The sequence below is a fragment of the Podarcis tiliguerta genome (genome assembly GCF_965153285.1).
Source record: "Podarcis tiliguerta genome assembly, chromosome: 1".
In the NCBI taxonomy this organism is placed as follows: Eukaryota; Metazoa; Chordata; class Lepidosauria; order Squamata; family Lacertidae; genus Podarcis; species Podarcis tiliguerta.
Window position 1 is genome coordinate 35,505,924 of NC_139534.1, and position 26,095 is coordinate 35,532,018.

The 26,095-nt window shown below is 40.6% G+C and overlaps 1 protein-coding gene across 3 annotated transcripts in view; it reads right to left on the reverse strand.

Annotated features, from left to right (window-relative positions):
• Positions 1 to 485: 485 nt before the first annotated feature.
• The window catches only part of KIF5C (kinesin family member 5C), a 312,660-nt gene continuing 287,050 nt past the window's right edge, over positions 486 to 26,095 (reverse strand). For 2 of the 3 annotated variants that reach the window (XM_083407424.1, XM_083407423.1), the window contains 13 exons: positions 24,473 to 24,679; positions 22,195 to 22,341; positions 20,658 to 20,846; positions 20,423 to 20,540; positions 18,508 to 18,584; positions 16,932 to 17,041; positions 14,125 to 14,226; positions 12,699 to 12,759; positions 10,959 to 11,030; positions 9,814 to 9,918; positions 8,686 to 8,902; positions 8,104 to 8,205; positions 486 to 4,837 (listed from right to left, as the gene is read on the reverse strand). In XM_083407424.1, the coding sequence (XP_083263550.1) occupies positions 8,111 to 8,205; positions 8,686 to 8,902; positions 9,814 to 9,918; positions 10,959 to 11,030; positions 12,699 to 12,759; positions 14,125 to 14,226; positions 16,932 to 17,041; positions 18,508 to 18,584; positions 20,423 to 20,540; positions 20,658 to 20,846; positions 22,195 to 22,341; positions 24,473 to 24,679 (1,500 nt within the window). In that variant the 3' untranslated portion in view covers positions 486 to 4,837; positions 8,104 to 8,110. Of the gene's footprint in view, positions 4,838 to 8,092; positions 8,206 to 8,685; positions 8,903 to 9,813; positions 9,919 to 10,958; positions 11,031 to 12,698; positions 12,760 to 14,124; positions 14,227 to 16,931; positions 17,042 to 18,507; positions 18,585 to 20,422; positions 20,541 to 20,657; positions 20,847 to 22,194; positions 22,342 to 24,472; positions 24,680 to 26,095 lie in introns of all 3 variants that reach the window. The other variant, XM_083407425.1, reaches the window with a different exon arrangement.

Genomic DNA, 26,095 nt, shown 5'->3' on the forward strand with positions numbered 1-26,095 from the left:
GATCTCATCTGGTTAGTCCCCCCCCCCCACAACACGAAGGGCTTTTGCTGAAAATAGGGGCTATGTGAGGGGCCAAACACTCTCTCTCTCTCTCTCTCTCTCTCTCTCTCTCTCTCTCTCTCCAACAGCCTGTCTTCAGAGTTGAAGTGTGGTTGGTCCTAACAGGCATAAAATCTGCAATGCACACCCAAAACCTTCAAGTTACGTGCTGGGCTGGGCTTATCAATCAGTAGGCTTGCAGCTTGGGCTGGTGAACAGGTTTGCTCCCACAGCAAGCAACAAGAACCCTGTGTTTGATATGTTTATTAATTTAATTATATTATAATTATATCTTTAAATAATAAATATAATAATATAATTAATTAATATACATTAAATAATTAATGTAGCGAAGAGATCTGACCTCGGAAAAACCGTCTGTAAACACAGAACAGGGTGAAATCGCAACCACAGATAAATATAGGCCACAAATGCTACTTGCAAGATAAAGTTTACTTCGATTTTATTTCCACTTTTAAACAGTTTTTGGATGATACATCATGCAGTCTGCCAGTGTATCCATACATTTTAATAGATAGTATTTTTAGAACCAAGATCAAAAGACTTATCTATGGGAATGGTTGGGGAGATTCAGGTCTGCTGTTACAGAGCTTGAGTCATTACAGCACATTTTATAATAGTGGCAATTCCCCCCCCCCCCGGATTGTAATCAGAAAAGTATCCACATTTCACTTTTTCCCCCTAAAACAAGCTACTGTACAGATACATAGATCCCAGAGAATACACATCTGGAGTACACATTACACACTTTACAAACTAGACATGTATACTTCTACAGAATGCCTGGATCCCTATTGTTCTTTCACATCTTCCACTATTTAAAGTGTTTCAGAAATGAGAGAGACAGAAGTATTTAGGAGTAAGACGTGAACTTGGAAGCTGACAATCCTTTTGTATGGGTGTTTAAAACAGACATTTGTCCAATGTTTTTTGAACTTCATAAAGGCATTAAATAAAGCTCTAATTGCCAACACAACGGAGCGAATTAATCATCCTTGTAAGTGTAGTTGCACGATTCTGATGAGAATGGTTTACTGAATAAAAAAAACATTTTTGTATTCTGCTTGCCTCCAAAGTGTACAATGACATAGTGTTCAATCCATCGGCAACAGATTGCACACAGTTGCTGTATAATCTCTTATTCAACATGGCTTGCATGGGCAACACACACAGATAGAACCTTCAGAAATGGGAACAATCATGGGTGATACATTCCCAAGACCAAGGCCTGGGGAAACCCAGCCAGATGGCCAGGGTATAAATAAATTTTAGTAGTAGTAGTAGTATGGTCCATTTCGTATACAACATTCTATGGTTGAGTTTTCACGTGTGTGTTTCTTTTTTTTTAAAAAAAAGTAAGTGTTTCTAGAGATCAAGTTGTTGTTTTACATTTTAAAGTAGTTTTTTTCCACTCACTGAGGTATGTATACAGAAATGTTTCCAAAAACTCAGCCGCATTTAAGATACTAGTATAGCTTAAATGCTTCTGATTTCTACTAGATTCAGAATAATCCACTCTCACCTTTGCTTGGCAAAATACACACTTAGCAAACATCATCACGAGCTTTCTTATTTGTCTCAGCAAGGTTAAAAAGGTTAGGACTAAATAAAATACAAAGTGCATCTGAAAACAACTGCTTAGGAAAATGAGAAATTTGACAGTAGAAAAAGGTACAATTGAAATCAGTAACAAAGAAATTCCATATTGTATGGTTTATAACGTGTCAAGTAATAGATGCAATACTTATTTAAATAAGCTGAAAGAAATGATTTTGAATCTGAAAACTGAAAAGCAAACACAAATGACCATCAGTGATGAAATGTTTATGTTGCTGCCCAAAAATATGGTAAAAATTATTCTATATGACCTACTAATAGGTACCAAAACTAGATCTATTAACACTTCAGCAAAAAAGTAACTCTAGCAGCAAAATAAAATTGCAGTGCCACAGAAACAAGATGAAAATTTGTGGACACTTTAAGAAGTCAACTCTAAGATGTGCCTTTTTAGCATTTCAGAGGATAATCTGCTCTGCCATCTCTGAATCAGAATGGAATAGTTAGTTCTGATGCCTCCATTAAGGGGTTTATGCTAGATGAACTGACTGGCTGATCAGCAACTAGCTGTTCCTAAAGTATATCAGGAACACAGTCCTTATAAAGGCATCAAAAGTTACCTTTCCATGGTGCTCAAGATAGACACACACCTGTGCAGAACAGCTAAAGCCCTCTGTTATGAAAGTGCTTGGGTACACACTGCACACAATTCTCATTAATTCTAATGGTGATTGCACAGGTATAATGCTCAATGGATTACATTCATGATAAGCACGAACTTTTACTTATACAAAACTATATGTTAACAATCAAGGGGGGAGGGCAGTTCAGGTCCACAAAAGCTACACATTAAAAAAAAAACGTAAACGATGTACATGTGGAACTGATCTATATGATATGATAGCCCACACACTGCTTGAGAAAGTATCTGAATGGCAGATGCTACTCATGTTATTTTGAGCCATTTCCCATGTGGATCATTCCCACTGCATATAGCAGGGATGGGGACCCTATGGCTAGAGGGCCACAAATAAATCTGATTCACCAGGTAAAACCTTAGTAAATATTATCGCCACCTTCTGGAGTAGTTGCCATTCAGAAACTGCTTCAAGCATCCTTGTTGGAGTTATGGCATATGGACTGGCAGTACGTTTAAACAACAGAAATAGCAGTAGACTTCTTGGTACCTTTATTTGGAATACAGAGTTCAACTATATATAAACATCTTGGCCACATTACTCCCAGAAATAGGGTTCGGATATGGCAACTTGTACCTTTCAGTTTGTTGGCAGTGCTTAATACATGTGTATTTGGAAACAAAAAGGGTTTTTTATATTTTAAAAAAATGTAACAAAATAAATTAAACAAATGCAAAAGATTCAATATTTCATTAAATATGTTACAAAAAGTCTCTCCCACACAAATAGTGCAACCCTTAATAAATTAAGCAAAACCTGAATATCTTTGCTAAGTTTGAGAGCTTCTAAAGCAACATCAGGACAAAACGTCTTTCCAAAGGCTTTAAGGATTTTAATGAGTTAGCTTTTTAAAATATGTCTATAAGCCAAAAACATTCAGAAGCCCCCAAACTTACCCTTAATTAAAAAAATAAATAAATAATGCCACATTAGCAGACAGGACTGAATGAATGTAAGCTCCTAATTCAGTCATTTTGAAATAGTCTTTCAGGACAATACATTTTAATGTACATGGTTGTAGATGTATTATTGTGTGTGTGTGTGTGCGTGTGTGTGTGTGTACACACACACATACTACATGAAAGAAACACAACAGACATATTAAGCTACAGATTTAACACCTGTCTGCCTATCTAACATTTCCTATGGCTATGTTTGATTTCCACTAGAAATAAAATCTGACATCCTACATATGTCATTAAGAAAGAATTGAAAAAAGAAGTCTATCTCACTAATGGTGAGTAAGCTATAAAACTATACTATCCCTAGGCAGACTTGCATATTGTTCATTTCCAGCATATACTGTTCTCTTATTTCATCTTATTTCATTTTAAACAAAAAGATCATCTTCCATCATTTTTCTTTTTTGTTGCACTGCACACTAAGCATGCAAAACTATTCTCCCTCAACACCCTGAAGAGAATCTTCCATTCAGTACAGCAAATAAGTTATCTCTTATTTCTGCCTTCTCAAAATCATGAAGAAATTGAGTTAGGAAGAGGATGGCAATGGTTTCAGCTGCTTTTGTAAATGCATCTTTCAATTTCATTATAACCAGAACCATGCTTTCACATGGCTGTCAGAAAACCTGATCTATGTGTTATTACAAGGCAGATCTAATGCGACATTTTGAGGGTATGATGTGCCCATGTGACCACTGGATTTCAAGAGATTCTAGAGCTACACTAACACATATCTCTACATCAGGCATAGGCAAACTCCGGCCCTCCAGATGTTTGGGACTACAATTCCCATCATCCCTAGCTAACAGGACCAGTGGTCAGGGATGATAGGAATTGTAGTCCAAAACATCTGGAGGGCTGGAGTTTGCCTATGTCTGCTCTACATCCTCAGAGTTTGATCTCTACCGAATAAGTGTACTAATGATTCTGTGTTCTCTCCCATTTTAAATACAAGTTTAAAGATTTCAACAGGATATTAAAAATGCTAAATTGCAGAGCTGTACTTTTTGAAAGCATGTTAGGTTAAAAAGAAAAAAAACCCAAACCATATAACTGCACACTGTCATCTTCTAAAAATATAAAATAATACGCATATTTTACAGGAAATCAGAAAGACGGAGCACAATCACCTGCTTTTGATGGCACTTGGTTGTTGAATTGTTAATTCTTTGATGCCAGGTACCAGCATTTTAGTGATGCACCAAAGTACTTGAAACAGAACAAAAAAAGCATCAGTGCCAGCATGAAAGCCCCAAAGTAACTGGCACAACAGGGTCAGAAATGCAGTCAGTCAGTGAAAGAGATTGAGCAGCAAACTCCTACCGTTAGCTTAAGTGCGTGTGTTAGATACACTGTACATGGTTTCAGAAGAAAAGCCAGGTTGGTCACACTTCTGTACACATGGAGATTCTACAAAGCAGAAAAATATTTGAAACCGGTGCACTGCAGAAGGCTATAGAATGCGTACAATGAACAGAAGTACAGATCCAGTCCAAAAGGGAAAGGAACTAGTGAACTGCTGATGATTTTTCACGTGCGAAGTGGAGCCTGCAATTTTATCTGCAAGAGAAACAGGCCGACATTTGTTAGTCCTATAGCCTAACAAAAGCAACATCACATGATGAACTTTCATTAGGAACACTTAAAATAATATACAGGATACACATCTCAATGGTGCAATGCTGCATAACAGTGCTTAGGTTAATCTGAAATCAGAAGCACCAGATAGAGTCAAAAGTGAATGAATTGCCTTTTCATAGTTCTCTATTATTATTTTTTATTAAAAAACACACACCCAAAAACTTCCTCTTCTTCCATGCACTATTCCATGGGTTCTCCCAATCCCCCTCTGTCAATTTCAGAGTTGTTGAGGGGCATGCAAGGGGAGGAGAATGGGGAAAACTTGTTTGCACAGGACTTCACTGATGGGACTCCTTAGCTGAACCCTGTTCTATGGATAGAACCCAACTGGTTCCTTTGTAGTCAAGGAAGGGCTTTTGATCCAATGGACACCTCCACTAATGGAAGAGAGGGAAATCAGCAAAAATCATATATCCAGCTCTGCTGTTTGCAGAGACATCACCCTTCCATGAACATCAAATGGATGCCTTATCATCATCATCATCGTCATTATCTTATACCCCACCCCACTGGTTGCCCCAGCCACTCTGGGTGGCTTCCAACATAATACAAACACAGCAAAACACCACACACACACATAACTTCCTGATACAAGACTGCCTTCAGAAAGTTATGTAGTTGTCTATCTGTTTTGACATCTGATGAGAGGGCGTTCCACAGAGCAGGCGCCACACTATCAGACAATCTAATATTTCAATAAAAGTTCAGCCACAAGCTAGGCAGCTGGAAAAGAATTAAACAAAAGACCCCAGCAACAGCGAAAGTCCACCATGAAGTGCTGAGTTCGGGCAAAGGCTGGGCAGAGCTAGTACACTTTTATTACTTTTAGGAGAAATTCCATAGACTACATCTGGCTGAACTTTTTGCAGAGAGGATTTCACAAAAGTTATGGCACCATGGAGAAGACAACGCGTGGAGCAAGATTTACTTAAGGCTTTATGGGAGAAAGCAACAGCTTAAGCATCTACTGGATCCTAAACTATTTCACACTGTGAAGGTATTTGGGATTGTGCTCAGAAACCGACAGGCATACTAGTGTGGCGAAGAGTATATTAGACTCTTGGAACTGGTACAAGTTTGGGTGCAAATCCACTACTCAGTAAAGATGCTCATTGGTAGCCTTGGAAAAATAATTGTCTCTGCCTTGCTACCTGGAAGGTGAGAATACAGATGTAAAAGATCACTACCAGTCCCTCCTCCTCCTACCAGTGCTATTTGAACAAGGCTCTTTTGTGGCATTTTGGGTGTTCCATCAGCTGTTGTTAACATCAGCCTGTTTGTTTGAATCATCTTTCTCTTCCATATTATGGAATCTCCTTCAGCATGCATACTTCATGTGCATTGATTTCAAAGAGGATTTAGAAGAAAGCCATTATTATTATTATTATTATTATTATTATTATTATTCAAAGAGTGCTAAAGGCTACTGTCCAAGTATCTTTGTAGCTTGTCACATGTAAAACATCTGCATTTGTTTTGTGTCTTTTACTACTACTGTTGGCTACTATGTGGTTTTCTTCTATGCCTTTCAGCTTTAATTCAATACAGTCAGGACTATCATAATTATTTTTTGCTTTGAGGTTTCTGTTCTTCCTCTGAAGATAACCCTTTGAGTTCTTACTTCCGTAGACAACGTCTCTTTAAAGGTGTACAAAACACACATACGTTCATTTTCTTTCACCTTGAAAGGCTCTTGCAGTGATTCTTCTTGGACTGCTTGCAAAGCTTTTATTGCAGGTTCTATTGTATATGCTTCTTTTTGTTTCTCAGAGTGCAGAACAAGTTCAGGTTAAATTATTGGTGAGACAAAAAAACAACCCCACAATCCTATACTTAGACCACATGAAAAACCGCTGCATTATTTGTCCATGGAAGGGAAAAGAGCTCCACTTCTATCAAAGGAAACACCAGCACCAAAAAAGAAAAAGGCCATGGGGAATAAAGCCAAAATTTGATATAGCAGATGGTTTGCAAACAGGTATGACATACAATGTGCTCAACAAAAGTGCCACTTTATCCATGAATATTTGATGCCTAAAGAAACAAAACCATTAAATATACCCACATACAGCTGGTCTTCAGCCAGAGTCCCTTTCAGATTATGTGATAGAACCATGCAGCTGTTCACGAGGAAGATTCAGAAAATAAACACATGGGGAGAAATGGTTGGAAAAAGCTGGCAAGTTGCCATTACTTCCCAGAATCCTTTTATATTTAGCTGCTTACCTAAGGAAATGTTAAAAACATCAGGAATGAAATGTGATATAACTGATATTTAGGAACTTCATCCTGGTGTTTTTTAAAAAAAATCATACCATCCAGGGAGAGGGGTTAAACTGTTTAGAAAAAAGATGACTATGCTATCAAGGAGAATAGATAGATTTTAGAAGGAAAATCCTGTTGCTTCAAGTATGTGTACTTGAATGAAATTATTATTATTATTATTATTATTATTATTATTATTATTATTATTAATTTATACCCCACCCATCTGACTGGGTTTCCCCAGCCACTCTGGGCGGCTTCCAACCGAATATTAAAATACAATAATCTATTAAACATTAAAAGCTTCCCTAAACTTGAATTGCTAGATTCCTGTTACTGCGGGTGGGGGGCTGAATCTAATAGTAAAATTATTAGAGAACAGCAGCCAAAAAGAAAACTGGTCAGGCATGATACACTACATCCATTATCAGTTATAACACCAGCTAGCATGAAACAGCACCCATATATGTTTTCCTATAGGCATTATCGCAGAAACACTACATGCAAATTAAACCAAAGGAAAGCTTCTAAGCCAGGAGAAGAATCAGCCCTGACCATTGATCATCATCGTCATCATCATTATTACTATTATTTATTATTAGAGATATATTGTCCATCATCATATGATCTCAGGGCAGTCCACAAATCATGAGATTTGCAGTGCAACATCTGGAAGGGTAAAAGTTTCCCCTCCCTGCATCTCAGGACTTACACTGTTGATTTATTGATCTTTCTTCATACAACAGAAACCACCATGCTTTTAAAATCCAAGCATTTTCAATATGGTGACATCAGCTACCAACCTACACAACCTGGCCCACCTCAGTTTTTCTGCAGGTGAGAATTTGGAAACCGGCTGAGTGAGCACCTCACAAATAATCACATGTTGAAAACTTAGAAGCCGATCACCATGAGCTCACCTGGTTTTTATTTCATGTTCTGGTAATACCCTCCTCCTCCTCGGATGGCATGGATGGCTGTTGGAGAAGATGCTGGATAATGACCAGGGCGTATAGGCTTGGCTGCAAAGAGGCAAATCAAAGCCGGGGTGTGTGTGAAAAACAGTCTTTATACGAGCTTTGTATGTTTTTGTGTTCTGTGGAAAGCCCAAATGGCTAACACAGAGAGAGCAATATCTAAAACAGCAATACAGTGGTACCTGGGTTTAAGAACAGCCCTGTTTACGAACGATTCGGTTTACGAACTCCGCTAAACCAGAAGTAGTGTCCCAGTTTGCGAACTTTACCTCAGTCTAAGAACGGAATCCGAACGGTGGAAGGGCACTGGCGGTGGGAGGCCTCATCAGGGAAAGCGCACCTCAGTTTAAGAACAGTTTTGGTTTAAGAACGGACTTCTGGAACGGAATAAGTTCGTAAACCGAGGTACCACTGTACACACAGTTCTAAAAATGGGGGAGAAGACAAGAAATCCAGAACCTCCACTAGAGGCACTGCAATATTCAAATAACCCTTTATCTCTAATTCTTGAGCCAGAATACATACCAATCTGAGCAGAGTGTGCTCTCCTCGCCATGTTCTTGGCTCTTACAGCCTCTTTAATGCGGTCTACTTCCTGCTGGTATCGTTTCCGGTCTCGCATGGCATTTTCCTTTGCTTCCTTCAGAGCACTCTCCAAGGCCTTAACTCTCTCTGCCGTAGCTCGGAGTCGTTTTTCCAGCTTAGGAAGCTCGCAACGAAGATCTGCATTATCCCGTACCAGCTGTGAAAGATTAACACAGAGATCTGATTATGGATAGTATGCAGTAGAAAATAGTCACTGATATTTTTAAATTAAAAGAAATAGAGAAAGTCACAGAGCCTGTACAGATGGTACTTTCTGGGGAGAAATCTTTGCCATATACCACCTTCTGCCACAGCTTCTCATCCACATGAGAAAGGTAAGGGTGTGAACTGCTGCATACTATGTTTAACTAAAGGCAAAATCTCCCTGCCCCCCCCCCCATTAAAGCCCTTTTTGAACTGAGATGTTGAGGGTTAGGAAGTTCCCATGTTCAAGTAAACTCAGTACAACACAGTTTAATGGTTATTTTTTCCATGCAAAAGAGCACCATAGTCCAACCCCCATGCTTATTTACATGATAGCAAGTCCTTGTGCATTCAGTAGGGCTTACTCCTAGTAAGTCTACAAGGTACTCCAAAAGCCAAGGTCTCTTACCAAGTTGGGATTTTTTCCAATGGAAAAAACATGGCTCCAAACAAACCATGACCTGCAGCTAAGGTCTGTTCTTGGCTTACTGATCACAATTTGGAGTTTGGATGTAACACTAAGCCATGGGTTGTGGTTTCTACCCACCACTACCATGCTAGCAGGGAGGGAGGAAGTGGGAACAGCTGGTGCATTTTCAGTAAACGATTAACTGTGGTTTACCATGATGCATGGATATTGTCAGTCACTATGTGATCTTTCATAAATTAGGTTTCAAAGTTCACTTTTTAATACATAATCATCATATGGTTTTTTGTTTTATCAGTCAGAGGAGCTGTATTCTGTGGTCAAACAAGACCACAGGAAGCCCGCAAAGTTGACTGGGTTATGTTTTCCTCTCCCCCCACCCCCAGGCTTGGAGGCTGAGGTAAGAATGGTAACGAACAACACCACAATTATCTCACCTGCTTGTGAACCTTTGTAAGTTGTTCCAGGTTGTTTTCCAGAAAGGAGATTTTCTGCTTCTGAGCAGCACTTCCACCTCCATCATCACTGTCTAGTTCAACACTCTGTGAAGACAAAAAGCCAAATTAGAACCAAGCCTCTGAATAAAATGAATAGTGACTGAAAAACTATGGAACTGTGCAGAAGTCCTTTCTAGAAAGCATCAGAGACCAATATGAACTTCAACAGTGTGCCTGGTATTGAAGCTAAAGGTGAAACAATGCATTTCAGTTGACTGGCTTATTAGTAGAGATTTCGAAACACAAAAAAAACTAAACATTGTTAAGTTATAAACAACCACGGTTTAAGGTGACACAGCAACAAACCACAGTCCCCAAATATTAAAATGAAAGTGACGAGATAATTGTGCTTGGGTCATGCCTCTGTGAGCCCTTGCAGGAGGCCTCTCCAGCAACAAACAAGGGCACCCCCTCCTTTATGTAACAATCCTTCGCCTTTACCCCTCAAAAGGAGAGAAACTTCAATGTTCATCACAGTTTACCCTAGAAATGCCTTTTCTTATTTTCATCATAACATCAACAATTACTCAAAAGCATGATATGGGCCTCTGATAGTCTTTGGAAGGCAGATTAGGCATAACAGGCATATATCATCATAACAGGCTGTAACGCTGCTATGAATATCATGGTTTCTACTGCTGATCTTCCCAGTGAGGCTTCCCGGTGCAGCCTTTGGAATGGATTGTTAATGGCGATATCCAATAGTTCCCTAACTCCACCCCTCACCCCCCGAGAAAATTGCCAAGGCAGACCACTTCTGCTTGTTGTGGCAAATGTAATGCACTGTGCTAGATGCTAGATGATTTGTAATTGTATGTTTACACATATGCCACGGACCCCTTAAATGAAGGCTACTTGTGGTCGTTAGAACTGTAGTTTGGGAACCCCTGGCATAGCCCATTAATATAGATGCATGTCTGTTTGCAAGTATTTAAACACAGCCAAGGTACAGAGGCACTGCACTGCAAGGTGCATATATTACTGCTGGAGTGCTAAGTGTGTACATACATATGTACATACATATGTAGGCCTAAGCAAAAGAAGATTTTTGCACAATTATTCCCTCCCACAATATCACAACTTACTTTTTTCACTCTGGTGGTGAGGTCTTGAACAAAGAGTCTGCGCAAGTTATGGAGGGTCTGAAGCTCTCTAGCCTGTAAACAAGTTTAAGAAAGTGTTAGCTTAACAATGACCTATTTGAAATAAGAAACACAAAGCAAACATTTATGCCAGGTCTTACAGATGGGAATATTGCAAATAAATTATTGGGACACTGTGGTGGCCAAGAAGAAGAAAGAAATTGACATTAATGCTCCATTTAGTAATTGGTATTCCTGAGCATGTGCTGAATTAAATCTCTTAGTTCCTTATACATTAATTGTACGTTAATGCAGGCTGTATGTAATAATAAATAAGCACAATAAAAACCAGGGCTGTCATGTGTTTTTGCTTCAGAACTGTATTTTGTGTGTGTGTGTGTGTGTGTGTGAACATATGCAAATTTAACTGTGAATGAATTTTGTATGGCGAATTATGATTTCTTTAATCAGTTAAATTTGCATATGTTCACAAAAGAAAAAAATACAGTTCTGAAGCAAAAACGCACACGCTTTTTAAGATGATGTGCACAGACCTTAAATCAGGCATCATGTTAGATGAGATATCCCTCTTCCTCACATGAGGTTTAGTTGGGTTTGTGTGCAAGTCTCTATGGACCAGGGCCAGAACCTTGAAAAAATGCACACCATCTTAAATGCATTACTCACAACCATAAATGTACATCTGTTTGATGTTTTAGTCAAATTATGTGAAAAGTTTTGTTTAAAGGGGGCAGAATTTGAAAATTTCACGCATTTCACTCACTTCAGGGAGAATGCAACCAAGAAAATAATATATAACATATTTGTGACTAACCTCTAACTTCACTTATATCTCTACGAACCGTATGCCACAAATCAATAATCTGGTGGAGATGACTTAAACAGGGATTTGATTAGGTGCCCATGCTGTACAGAATGGAGTTACCCTGGTAAATATTAAGTTATTTTATTCATTTATAGATTGCCCTGCATACAATTATGATGCAGTAATACTAAAAATGTTAATATAAAATCGTTAGTCATGAAATATTAGATTAACATTAGTGGTTTGTAGCTACTTGTGTCAATACAGATGACAGAAGCAACACAGATCATCCAACCAAAACATCAGACGTGTGTCTTGAGTGAAGAAAACTCAATGATTGGGCTGCTTGATACACCTCCAAAGGAAGGCAGTTCCACAAGCAGGATGTCACCAGTGAGAAGGTCCTAGCCTGAGTCACCACATGACACACCATATCCCCTAATGGGACCATGAGAAGGGCCTCCTCAGCTGATCACAAGGTCCAGGCTGGCAGATATAGGGGCAGGCAGTCTTTCAAGTATTTGGGCCCCAAGTTGTTCAGGGCTTTACAAATTCAGCATCTAGACCTTGAATTGAGCCCAGCAACATACAGGCAGCCAGTACAGAGATGGGAGAATGGGTGTTATATGACTCTGGTTTGATGCACTAGCCAAATGAGTCCCTTGCTTTCTTCCTCATGATATGCAAAACAGGAGGGAAGTTCACAATTATGACACATGACCCACATGAACAGGCCATCTATATGAGCCCGTTTTTCATTTTAAGAAACCAAGCTATGCAGACTGAACCACATGTTTTCAAAAGGCACAAAACAAACTAAAGGGAGCATACAAAATTCAAGTGTGAAATAAGTAGCGTCATCCCTAGTGACCTCTTTTTTCTTTTTTAAAGAGAGACGCTGTAGATTTAGTACATACCACAGTTTCTTCCAGTCCCTTAAGATCTTCTCTTGCTTGTTCCCTTTTATCGTTAAGCAGTCTAGGCAGAGAAAAGACACTGATCAACTCAAAAAATTAATTGGGATAATGTAAAGTTTCCAAGCGAACGAAACAAACATGCTCACCTCAGCCTACTTATGCTTTCCTCAACCTAGAAACCAACACCTGTGCCCATCTCCCACCAAGCACTCCAGAACGCCTGCATTTTAAAAAGCTGCATCACAGAAGGAACTCAAGAGGATGCTGCTTCCCTATATGTTGCAGTGTATGCAAGGTGGGCAAACAAAGAACTGGAAGCAGCAAGGACAAACAGCAGCACTCCTCCATCTGGAGTACCAAGGGAGAGCAGTGTCTTTCCTGCCCAGGGGGAGGCAGGGCAGGCGGTTGTGGATACTACAACAAAAACAGCTACTAAAGCATAACCATCTGTGATGGCAGCCATATATTATATGCAGCCACAGGACTCAGCCCGTTTCAATAATAAATAGAGAAGTATTTTCCATGCATTTTTACATGGGGTGGCGGTGGGAGATCTGGCGCAAACAGAACACCCAGCAGAATTAGCACTGTTGCAGGTGCTGGATAATACTCATTCTGCACTTGTTAGAAATCTCTCTTTTAGTTTAGCAGCACCTATGTACACTTTAGAGGGACGCGGGTGGCGCTGTGGGTTAAACCACAGAGCCTAGGGCTTGCCGATCAGAAGGTCGGAGGTTCGAATCCCCGCGATGGGGTGAGCTCCTGTTGCTCGGTCCCTGCTCCTGCCAACCTAGCAATTCGAAAGCATGTCAAAGTGCAAGTAGATAAATAGGTACCGCTCCAGCGGGAAGGTAAACGGCGTTTCCGTGCGCTGCTCTGGTTCGCCCAAAGCAGCTTAGTCCTGCTGGCCACATGACCCGGAAGCTGTATGCCGGCTCCCTCGGCCAATAAAGCGAGATGAGCGCCGCATCGCCAGAGTCGGGCACGAGTGGACCTAATGGTCAGGGGTCCCTTTACCTTTACCTATGTACACTTTGGAACTCCCCGCCTGTTGACATCTGGCTGCAATCTTTTCCCGGCCGGTTTAAAACATTTTTGTTTAGGCAAGACTATCCAGACATGTAGTAGACGTGTTTTTTTAGCTCACTGTTGGTTTCAATCAAGTTATGAATGTTTTAAGTACTTTTGTGTGTGTTTAACTGCTCTTTATTGGTAATTTTAATGTTTTGCTTTTGTAAAACTGATCGGAGGTTCTATTACCATCAAGCAGTACATAAATTTTGTTACGTAAAATAAAGATCAATTTTCCTTATGTTTCTGTCCTGGAGTACTGTGTTATCACAGGGAGCCAGGATTGGTTGGGTGCAACATTATTGGAAAGCAAGATATTAAAGAATAATAAGAATAGATTGCCATGCAAACTTACATTAGGTTCTCCAGCTTCTTTTCCCGTTCTTGATCTTCTGCTTTCAATCTTTCATAGTCCAAACTCAGTTTTTCTTGTTCCAGCTGCAGCTTCTGATTCATACTGAGACAAAAGAAAAGGAAAAAGGAATGAAAAGAAGCCTTCCGTTCAAGAAGCCTTAAAGTTAGTCATCGCTTATACATTTAATCATCACAGAAAGACTCTACACAATAACTCTCTGGGAAATTTTATTGATAAGACATCTTGCTTCTTTAGAGAATTTCCCTTTACACACATCAGACAACACAACACAATACTTACCTTGTTACTGATTCTCTCTCAGCTTATTGACATGCATCCAAAACATAAAATGGCAATTCCTCTCTACAAGTGTGGACTTAATGCTAACTATTTCAAAAGTCAAAAAGCCTAGATCGGGGATGAAAAGCCTGCAGCCCTCCAAATATTGTTGGACTCCCAACTTTTGTCATCCGCAACCAGTATGGCTAAAGGTCAGGGATGCTGGGAGGTGCTGTGGAGAGACCCTTGCGGCTGATTTTGAAATTGCAGCTAGTACAGAATGCTGCAGCCCAGCTTTTAGCTGGAGCCACACCTTATCAACATATTATGCTGAAGTGAAAAGCTATGCACTAGCAGCCAATACGTTACTAAGCTAAATTCAAGATATTGTTGTTATAAAGTCCTAAGCTGCCTAGGACTTAGGTTACCTGAAATACCGCTTTATACATCTGCCAGATTACTGAGATCACCTGGAGAATTCCTTCTGGCTGTCTCATATTTGTTTGCGAACTAAGGCTTCTAGCATAGTGGCACTAGCATAGTGGAACGCTGCTCCTATTGAAATCAGGCAAGCACCTACAAACTTGGTGCTTCATCACCTGCCCAAAACATTTGTTTCACCAAGCTTTGCAGAATTAATTTGATTCTGTCTTGGCCATTGTAATTCAGTCTTGGTATTTCGTCATTTCACGATGTTAAGGTAAAGGTAAAGGGACCCCTGACCATTAGGTCCAGTCATGACCGACTCTGGGGTTGCGGCGCTCATCTCGCTTTATTGGCCGAGGGAGCCGGCGTACAGCTTCCAGGTCATGTGGCCAGCATGACTAAGCTGCTTCTGACCAGAGCAGAGCAGCACACGGAAACGCTGTTTACCTTCCCGCCGGAGCGGTACCTATTTATCTACTTGCACTTTGACGTGCTTTCGAACTGCTAGGTTGGCAGGAGCAGGGACCGAGCAACGGGAGCTCACCCCGTCATGGGGATTCGAACCACCGACCTTCTAATCGGCAAGTTCTAGGCTCTGTGGTTTAACCCACAGCACCACCCGCGTCCCTTCATGATGTTAGAATGCTTTTATTTCAAACCACCATGACTTCTATTATTTTTGTTACTTACTAATTGCCTTCAACATGTATTTCTCAAGGTGATGTACACAATATAAGAAAAAAACAGCTAAGATGCAGTTTAAAAGAACACAGAAAATGTAAGCAAATGAACTGGAAAATGATCAAAGGATGTGCCCACGGCATAGTCTTGTTCATGCAGCCGGGAAAGTTTCTCATGACAAAAATGTCTCCAGTTTGTTTCTGGAAAGCAGAGATATTGCATTTCGACAGGAAAGCTGCTCCACAGAATGTGGACAACCACACTAAAAGCCCTTATCCAAGTTACTCTGGAGAGGGCTTCTGATTGCCTTGGAACCTTCAGGAGAAAATCTTCCATAGACCCCAGTGACCTACTTGGCATTTAAGGGATAAGGCAGGTAATTTGGTCCTGAGATGTATAGAGCCTTATAGGCTAGTACCAACACCTTGGCCCAGTGCAGATTGGCAGCCAGTAAGGTGATATATACTGGCACTAGTTTGCCTCCATAAGAAACCTAGCTGCTGAATTCTGCCCTAGCTACAGCTTCCAGACCAACCTCAAGGGCAGTACAAAGAGGCAGGAAGTGCACTAGCTTGAAAATGTTCCTTTCCCATTCATTGTTTTACACATTCTTCTTGCTAAAAAATTGTAACGGGGTGAGGAGCAAACCTAAGACTGGATGCTGGTTTTAGTAATATTGTATTTGTTTTTCTATTTAACATGGCTTGCATGTAAATCGCTGATTGGTCATGATCAGATATTCATCATCCTCTCCTCCAAATTTACCACTGCTTTTTTCCTGCATCACTGAATTCAGTAAGGGTTTCTTCCACTTTTTCACTTCCTAGTTATAAGCCTTGTGTCTTTCTTGGTCTCTGCTTCCCTACAGGGTTGTATAGAACAGCCCGGGCCCTTACCTATTAAGCATCCACCGCCTATATCCATTTCAAGCTTTTCCTCCCACTCTTCTTCATTTCCATCATCTAAGCTTTGCCAAAGTCAAAGCTGTATCATCCCCAATCATTTTGATATAGTTTCTCAGTAGCAGCTTCTGAAGCAGTCTTAAGTCTGCTCAAACATTTATTACACCATGTGATTTATAACGCAAAATAACTGAAAATACTTTCAAATACTTTTCAAATACTTTCAAATACTTTTCAAAAAAGCTTTCAAGTCTTTGAAATTCATTAAATGCAGTTTTCTGCACTTTCTTTACTCAATATCATTAGCAGGAGGAGGAGGAGAAGAAAACCCTGAACAGATACACCCACAGCAATAGGCCTCTGGGGTCCTAATGAGATGTTTGCCAATAAAACTAGATAAGAATAAATCATCAGCAGTTTGCAGTTTTGTGTGCACAGAGAGAAGGGGAGAGAGAGAGAGAGAGAGAGAGAGAGAGAGATGGAAGGGAAAGCCAACAGGAAAGGAAAGCACGATCTTACTCTCTGATCTCGTCAATGGTTTTCTGCTTCTCCTCAATCTCATCTCGCAGCCTGGACAGCTGCTTCTGGTGAGCTTCCCTGTGACTCTCCATCTGTTGCTCTAGTGTCTTCTATTCATAAAAGAGAGAGGTGAATAAAATTACACAACTTTGCCTTTTTGACCGTGGTTTTGTCCAGTATTTCTGAAGTAGCTCAGAACTGCATATATTCCCATGAATTCCTCTTTGCTTTTTTAAAAGCAGCTGAGAATAATAACTTGCTTGATACAAGTTGATTCTGCCTTCTTTAGTAAAAACTCCCACATGCATACACTGCCAGCTATAGCTGGCATGTATTTTTGCCAACCATGGTCACACCTATGGATCAAAACTCCCCTTAGAATACACAGGGGTGCAACTAATTCCAGCACTAATGCTGTAGCAACATGTTGTCCTTTGTGTTTGCCTGGGTGGCCAATCTGTTGCCCTCCATTTGTTGTTGGACTCCAACTCCCATCAGCTCCAGACAGCATGACCAAAAGTGAAGGATGATTTGAGTTGTAGTCCAGCAACTTCTAGAGAACAATCTGTTCCCCACCCCTTAGGCCCTTAAGGTAAATAGATGACCTGTTTGCTTACACCAGCACTGGTCATTAACAGCAGTGTACACATGAAGTGCCAGGGAATACAATAGTTAAGCATGCTGTAAAAAGGATAATCAGCAACTTAAGTCAGGAATAGCTAACCTACAACCCTACAGATGTTGTTGGAATATATCAGCCCAGTCAGCATAGTTAGGGTCAACAGGAACTCTAGTTGATCATCGCATGGAAGGACCACAGGTTCCCCATCCCTGACTTAAGGCCTGGGTTATAGCGCAATGAATGTTCAGCTAGTATAATTTGTTGGATGGGATCCATATGCTTTTCATTTCATTACAGGGGTATCGCACAATTCAAATACTCAAGCTGCATGTTACAAATAAAATGAGCACTTATTGGACGGTTCCTGTGACTTCACAGCTCTACAAGTCCCATTCCACCCAACCCCTACATACAAAAATGCAATATAGTTTGGTTTTTTACGTTGTTGTTGGCTGTGCTCCATCAGCATCAAACAACTCACTCAGCTTCTTCGCTACCATTTCAAGAGCATCAATGGGATTTAAACACACACACATTTGCTTGCTGGTTGAATGCTCCCCTGTTAGCAATGTCTGGACAACATCTAGAAGATAAAGTAAACCTCAGCATACCTACCCCCTGCACTCTTATGCAGCAAACCTATCCTTCATTTTAAATATGTGAGCATGGAATAATCTGTAACTGGTAAGGTTAGTACAAATAGCTAAAGGTTAGCTACAAATAGCTAAATAGCAAATATAATACAATGGTTTAAATAAAAACCATCCCAACAACACACATTTGGTAGGGAAGCTCTTCCACCGCATGGCAAACAGAACAGATTTCTTAGTGCACATGTGTGCCTTTGACATGTTGTTCAAAAGTACAAAGCAACATTACAAGTGCACCTTGTCATGACTTTGAGAAGTATTATTGGTGAGAAACTGATCTCACAATTGTATTGTACAATGTTACCTTCATCTCCTCTGCATCCTGCAGCAAGGTTAAATGCTCCTTCTCTTTATCTTTGAAACTGACTTCATGCATTTTTTCTGTTAAAACAAAAATTAAAGCTGAGCAACTCCTGTTTAATTTTATGTGGTTTAAACAAGATAGCATTCAGGGCCCTAAACAATCTACCTCTTCAAGCAGATGACACCACTTCACATACTTCTATCTCCTGGCATTTGGACTTGTTTACAATGGCAACAAAACCTAAGGGAATTCATTTCCCTCATTAACAGCTGCTTCATTGGAACAAGCTACATTTAGCCTATGATTTCCAAGAGGTGCTTTTGGGGTGGGGGGAATGGGAACCATACCCAGTCCCATCTGTCTACTAAAATAGCATATTGTATGTGCTAAGACCTTTTCCTTTTTTTCGTTTTCTTTTTTGCTACAGCCTGCTCATCCCAGCCACTGCTAATTCAGAGCATAGCAGTCCTTCCTTAGGGCCAATTTCCAAGACTAATTCAGAACGCTAGGAACATTATTTAGTTGCAGATACATGGAGATTTCAGCACATGAATGCAAATCAGCACTGGAGGATAGGATATAAATCAGGGGTGGGAAGCCTGCAACTTTCCAGATGTTGATGGCCTACAGCTTCCATCACCCCTGAACATTGGCCATGCTTGGGGGAGGCTGATTGAGGTTCAAGTCTATAACAATATATGGAGAGCCACACTCCTGATTTAAATCTTAGAAGTCTACTCAGCCTCTGGCAGCCCCACAATGCTGCCAGGAGACGGTTGAGTTTTGATTCACGCTGCACTGCACGAACCACACAAGATTCTCACATGTTGAATCAGATGATAAAGGATGCTTATGCAGCACATTTATTCTGCACTGCAAAAAAAATATCAGATCAAATAAGACATTGCAAATGCCTCCGAAGAAGCACTGCTCCACCCAGATCAGACATGTCATTAGACTTAACCAGTCCGAAATGCTATTTGAGTCCTCAACAATGAGGAGGGTGGTTGTCCTGATTCCTGCCCGAAACGTGATAATAGAAGCTCTTCCCTTGCGAGTCAGATAGATATCTTTATTCAGGGAAGTTAACTGTACAGGCTCTGAAGCAGGCGCAGTGTAGGACTCAAGAGTTCAGGAGCTAGGCAGGAAGTTCAGGAATAGATGGAAGAAACAGAGATGTCTCCACATCACTCCAGCCAGGCTTTTAAAGATGAGGCATGATGATCTTACACAAGAGACCCTCTTGCCTCAGAGATGTGTCTACTTCGTAGGGGCACATCTCATCTGGACAGGTGAATCTATTCCCATCTATGGAGGCAATGCCTGGTCCTCAGAGGCAATGCCGCATCTCGCCTTCTGACTCCTTCGTTCATCTCCCTCTCAGCCATCCTCAGCAGACGGTTGATGTTCTCTACTCCACAGGATAGGCGGAAAGGGGAGAACCTACATCCCGCATTCCCTCCCTCCTCATCCAACTGAGCCTGCCAATCCATGTCCGATCCCAGTGGAGCTGTAGGGCTCATTACAGTGGCAGGAAAGAAGGTAACTGCAATAGAAAAAGCCTCACCAAAATTCAGCATCTCCTGAGAAAAGCAGAAGAAAGCCCAAGGTCACATACATTTAAAACGCTGTTGTACCACATTAACTGTTATGGCTTCCTCCAAACAATCCTAGGAACTGCAGTTTATTAAGGGTGCTTAGAGTTGCTAGGAGACACCTCACAGAGCTACAATTCCCAGTTCCATTAACAAGCTGCATCTCCTAGGACTGGTGGTTTTTTGGGGGAGGAGGAAGCCATGACAGTTTAAGAGGTGGAAGAAAACTTCAAATGTACTGTGCGGATGTGACCCAAGAGGGCTGTTTTCAGCTCAGAACAGGGAAAACGTAAAACTGGGAACGCTTGAAAATATTGTACCTTGAGCACGCAATTTGGCCAACTCCTCATTAAGTGAATCCTGTGACTCTTCTAGCTGCCTTCGTTTATGCTCCATGTTCTGCATGTAGTCCGTGAGAGACTTTATCTTTGCTTCATGCTTTGAAAGATGTAAGCAAGGAAAAAATATATATTTAATATGCACGAAGGCAAATTAATTGGACTGGTTAGCGGGTGGAGGAAGGAGGGGGATAAAAAGAGAAAGCACTCTAATAACCTGAGAGATAAGGAGTTGACAAGCGGCAAGTTCCCTCTCGCTGGCATTCATCTTCCTGTTGGAGTCTATCTGGGCACTCTCCAGCTGCTTGCTACGGTTCACCAGAGATTTCACCTCGGACTTCATCTTACTGATGTAGAGCCTTGCCATGGTGAACTCCTCCTCAATCACTCCGTTCACATCTGCTAACTGAACATCCAAAACAGTTGCATGGTGAACATGAACCAGTAAATTCAATTTGTAACTACCGAGATGCTCAACTCTGTTTGCATTAGGCAATGGAAATCAGCCCGGCTTGTACTGGTCTTTCCTTACTGCCAATGATGCTGAAGTTCTGAAACGCCTTCCCAATAGAGGCTCACCTTGCTCAGTTCTAGATACCAAATTTGTGGTATTAAAATCTATTATGTATTTTAAATGGCAACCAGCAGAAGAGTTGTTGTTGTTTTGAAGCATTATATATATTCTAAAGTTTTAAAGTTGGAAAGAAAGACGCTTGGGGAATTGTCACCATCCAGCGCCCATAGAGGCCCCTCTGTCCCCCAACTGCCATCACAGGGACATCTGAAGGACCATTTTGCCCTCAGGGGACTGAGAAGCAGTAACAGCTTGTCCTAAAGACACAAGTTGCCTTTTCCATTACATTGTAGCTTCTCCCCCCCCCCAAAAAAAAATCAATACTTATTGTTTAATAATATTATGTAAACTGCTTTGTGATGTTTGACTGAAAAGTGGTATATAGATAGTGTTAATAAATAAATACTTCATTTACCAGAAGACACAATAGGTATTATGGTAAAGGTAATGGTAAAAGACCCCTGGACGGTTAGGTCAAGTCAAAGGCGACTACGGGGTGCAGCGTTCATCTCGCTTCAGGCCGAGGGAGCTGTCCATAGACAGCTTTCCAGGTCATGTGGCCAGCATGACTAAACCGCTTCTGGTGCAACGGGACACCGTGACGAGTGCCAGAGCACACAGAAATGCCGTTTACCTTCCCGCCACAGTGGTACCTATTTATCTACTTGCACTGGCATGCTTTCAAACTGCTAGGTTGGCAGAAGCTGGGATAGAGCAACGGGAGCTCACCCCACTGCACAGATTTGAACCGCCAACTTTCCAATCAGCAAGCCCAAGAGGTTCAGTGGTTTAGACCACAGCGCCACCAGCTCCCCTTAACAATAGGAATTATAATAGATTGCTGGATACCCTGCTTTTTATTTAGATCAATGTAGACAATATTCAAAATCTAGAAATCCCATCCAGAAATGCTTGGACTTGCCATGCAGAAGCTTCTCAGCTCACAGTAGTTTCCCCATGAACCTCCAAGTATTTCATATGTTTATGGGTTCAACTTTTAAATGAAAGGACCTATCAGCAATTCCAGCCCTTTGGATACACAAACTGGCTGGCAAAATGAATTGGGAAAAGCTCACTTGTTCATGAGTTTCATGAACATAGTAAGAGAAATAAGCTTTGCAGTCCAGCCTGCCAATGAAGTTAGATAATCCCATTAAAGATTTTTAAAAATTCCACGTACCGTTTTAACATCATTAGTACCAATGATTCCTCCAATCTCGCCAAGGTCCTTAAGCAGTAAATTCAAGATCTCAGTAGCTCTCTTCTTCTGATGGTTACTGAGTTCTTGCAACTGTCCCAACTCTCTCTGTGTAGTTGTCAGGGCGGACTGCAAAATAATGAACAGCAGTGAAGACTTCACACTTGTTGCAGCAATTGTACATTTCTGAGGTTAAGCTGGTGTTTGCTGCATTAAAAGTTTGTGTTCCTGAACACCCAAGGATAAAAACGAAGGAATCACAGCCAATCTATGTAGCTGTGCCACCCTCAATAATGAATTAAACACAGACACTAAAATACTTTATACTGGTACCACCAGAAATTCCTGTATGGTTCTGCATGTAGTCTGTGCCAAATCCCATTAAGTACCAATCCAGAGATTCGATAGGGAATTGTACACTAGAATTTGAACATGTGGACTCTACACAAGAATATGTCTTAGTACACAAGAGGTCTGTTTACACACAGCCTCAGCATTTCCCACAGTTCAAATATCCCAGGTTTCCCTTAAACCTGGCTCACTATGAAAACTACTCAAATCAGAGCATGCCCCTGCTGGCTTCTAAGTTGTAGCTAGAGGTAAAATCACTAGAGATAAATCAGAATGGACCAAGTTGGAGGTGGGTGAGGGTACCTCATTGCTTATGTTTAGTCTAAGTTAAGGGTTGGTGGCAAAATCCTTACAGAAAACAAGAAGCAGCAACCAAGAGAGCTTTTTAGAATGTCATGAACACAAATAAACTGGAAGAACTGCAATGTGTATTATAGCAATAAGATTGCTCTTTCCATCTCAGACTCCACCCTACATCTTCACTGCTGAGTGACAAGCCATTGGTCTCCCTTTCACAGCTACATCATGAAGACCAGGCATTGAGCTTTCTTTCTTTTTAATAACAGTGTAAGCAAGATACTCTTAATTTCTCTTGAGATTGTATTCTTTCAGCAAAAACCATTCAATGGTAACAGGAAAACTTCCCTCTTCCATTCGCCTATCCACCCTGTTTCAGCTAATGTTCTTCCAATTAAAATCTGCACAAAGTAACTACTCCCTGGTGCCCATATGCAAAGGAATGGTAATTCGCCTTCTCATATATCTGTCATGGCAGAACATACATAAATGAACAAAATATAAAAATGGATGCACCAATGTTTTTATTATTATTTCCCTACTCTTAATTCTGCAACTGCATACAATATGTGTTTCTGTGGCATTCTCTGTTATGTTGTTCACTACCTTGAACACCATCAATAGTAGAAGTTTGCAAAAGATGTAATTAAAAAATATGGTTTTGCCCTTAGCACCTGAAACAGGTCACTACTTTGGAGTATAGCTAATCCTCATAATCTCATTCGTACTTATTATAATCCTTTTTCTTCATTTCCTAAATGGGGAACAAAGATTTGAGACTCACTGGCTTAATTGCCTATTGAGTCTCTGGCCAAGCAGGAATATGAGCCCAGCACTTTATAGGACTACTGCGCTGCGTCTTGATGTGGGTGTGAAAAGATTGCCAGAAGCTAAAGAAGCAATGTAACAGCATACAGAGGAAAGAGACAGAGACATTTAAAAAATATACCGTATTTTTTGCTCTATAAGACTCACTTTTCCCTCCTAAAAAGTAATGGGAAATGTGTGTGCATCTTATGGAGTGAATGCAGGCTGTGCAGCTATCCCAGAAGCCAGAACAGCAAGAGGCTGCACAGCGATCCCACTTGCTGTTCTGGCTTCTGAGATTCAGAATATTTTTTTTCCTTGTTTTTCTTGTTTTCCTCCTCCAAAAACTAGGTGTGTCTTATGGTCTGGTGCGTCTTATAGACCGAAAAATACGGTATATAAATCAAGACTTGAAGGTATTTTAGTGAACTTTGTGGTGGCAATAGCACTCTACCTCAGTCTATCTCAGAATATAACAGCATGAAGTGCAGACAAATATGAACATGAACTGGGTGAAAGTTTACACATACTTACCTAACAATAGTGGCCACTGGACTCAGTAGTACGCACTGCTGAGTAAACGTTAATAAAATCAAGCTGCACATCTTATGTTTGAACAGCTAGTTTAAGAAACCCACAATCTCTTGAAATTAGGAAGATATCATTGTTGATTCTAGAATGCATTTCCAGATTTCCAGAATGATGTACATGTAGACATGCATGCACATGCACACGCACACGCACACACATGCACACACATGCACACACACACACACACACACACACAGAGGAGGATTGTTCTTACTGTTTTCTGTGCAAGTTCGTCAGCTAGCTGTTCATTAGCTCTCAGCTTGTCCTCCACTTCCTGCGACTTCTGGTCATAATTAACAGCCAGTTCCTCCAGAGCCTGAAGAACTTCTTTCACTTCCTCTTTCGCAGCTTCATTTTCAATCTGGAGACGAGTGAGTTCCTCTTGGATCTTCTCATAATCTCTCCTAGTGGAAGCCAAAAGCTACAAAGAGATGGAAACATTAAGATTGTGTAACTCTTGGGTTAAAGGACCATTATGACATAAGCAATGTGAGTGAAAACGGCATAAACCGGACATTGGAAATAGAATTGGAAACAGGAGATGGTTGTGGGGGTGGGAAGGAATCGCTGAAACATCTCAGTGAGAGCAGAAGAGTAGCAAGGCTTGTTAACTGCCCCAACTCTTCTGAATCTTCCATTTGGCCATTATTAATAGAATAAATTATAACATGTTTAAGAGTAACAAACTGAAATTCTGGCTTTATAAGAATTCTAGTATACTGCATGATACTCCGCAACAACAGAAGCAAGAATGTTGCTTGCTCACATATAACAGTCCATGAGTAGGTTGAAAAATTCTTTTTATTTACGAATTATATTTCTCTGCAGCCCCGTAACTCTGGGCAGCATACATAAAAAACAATAAGAACAGATACGTGGTCCACCAACTCAATGTGATACCCTCCAGTCATTGTTCATCAACACTCCCATCAACCCCACTAAGCCAAATCCAACTTTCCCCACTTCCCAACTGATCACACCCTTCTGATTCATCCCTACACTGAGAGCAATCTTCAGCACTTTAGAACCACCCAGTGAGAAGCTTTTAGCCTGCCCACCCCTGTAGAAAGCCAACACTTCCTCCATAATTCAAAAGGTTATGGTCCAATAAAAAAGATGGGAGAAGTTTGTAAAAGGTCTTTTGGACATAAATAGTTCATTATGTGTCAAACCATGTATTTTTGTGAATGTGCATCTAACCTGTGAACACAATACCTCCTATATTTTTACCTACTCGTCAACACATGAGACACTTGTTATAGAAAGCCACGGAGTCTATGAGCATTTAAAGCACTGGCTATGCCAGAAGGAGGTAAAGATAAGCCTACAAATTTGTATTAATCCTATCTGAAATTATAGAAAGTGGCATTTCTGGGATAGTAGGCCATGTATTCCAGTTACAAAGCTTAAAAATGTTTCAATAAGCTATCCTTGCAAAACGGGCAGATATCAAAAGAATTAATCAGCACAATGTTAAATATCTGTCCAAAATAAGGGTTAGAACTGTGATCACGCCAAGTGAACATAACGGACTAAAAAGCAGACCACATCAACATATCCATTACATCTAGCTTCTACATATACACAAAACTTTAACCCACATGGTTTAGCAATTTAAAAAATGAAGGCATTCACATTCAACATACGGTCTATTTAGTCCCAGCAAATGATTTTGTGATGCACAAAAAAGTTAATCAGTGGGACTAGAATGTGAAAGATATTAGAACAGCATGTTCCCCTTTTTGTAACACTTATGCTAGCAATGAATCTGCTAGCTTAATCAGCCAGAAATAAGTGTGCTGGCTAATTAAGGAAAGCCATCATTAAGGCAGACACC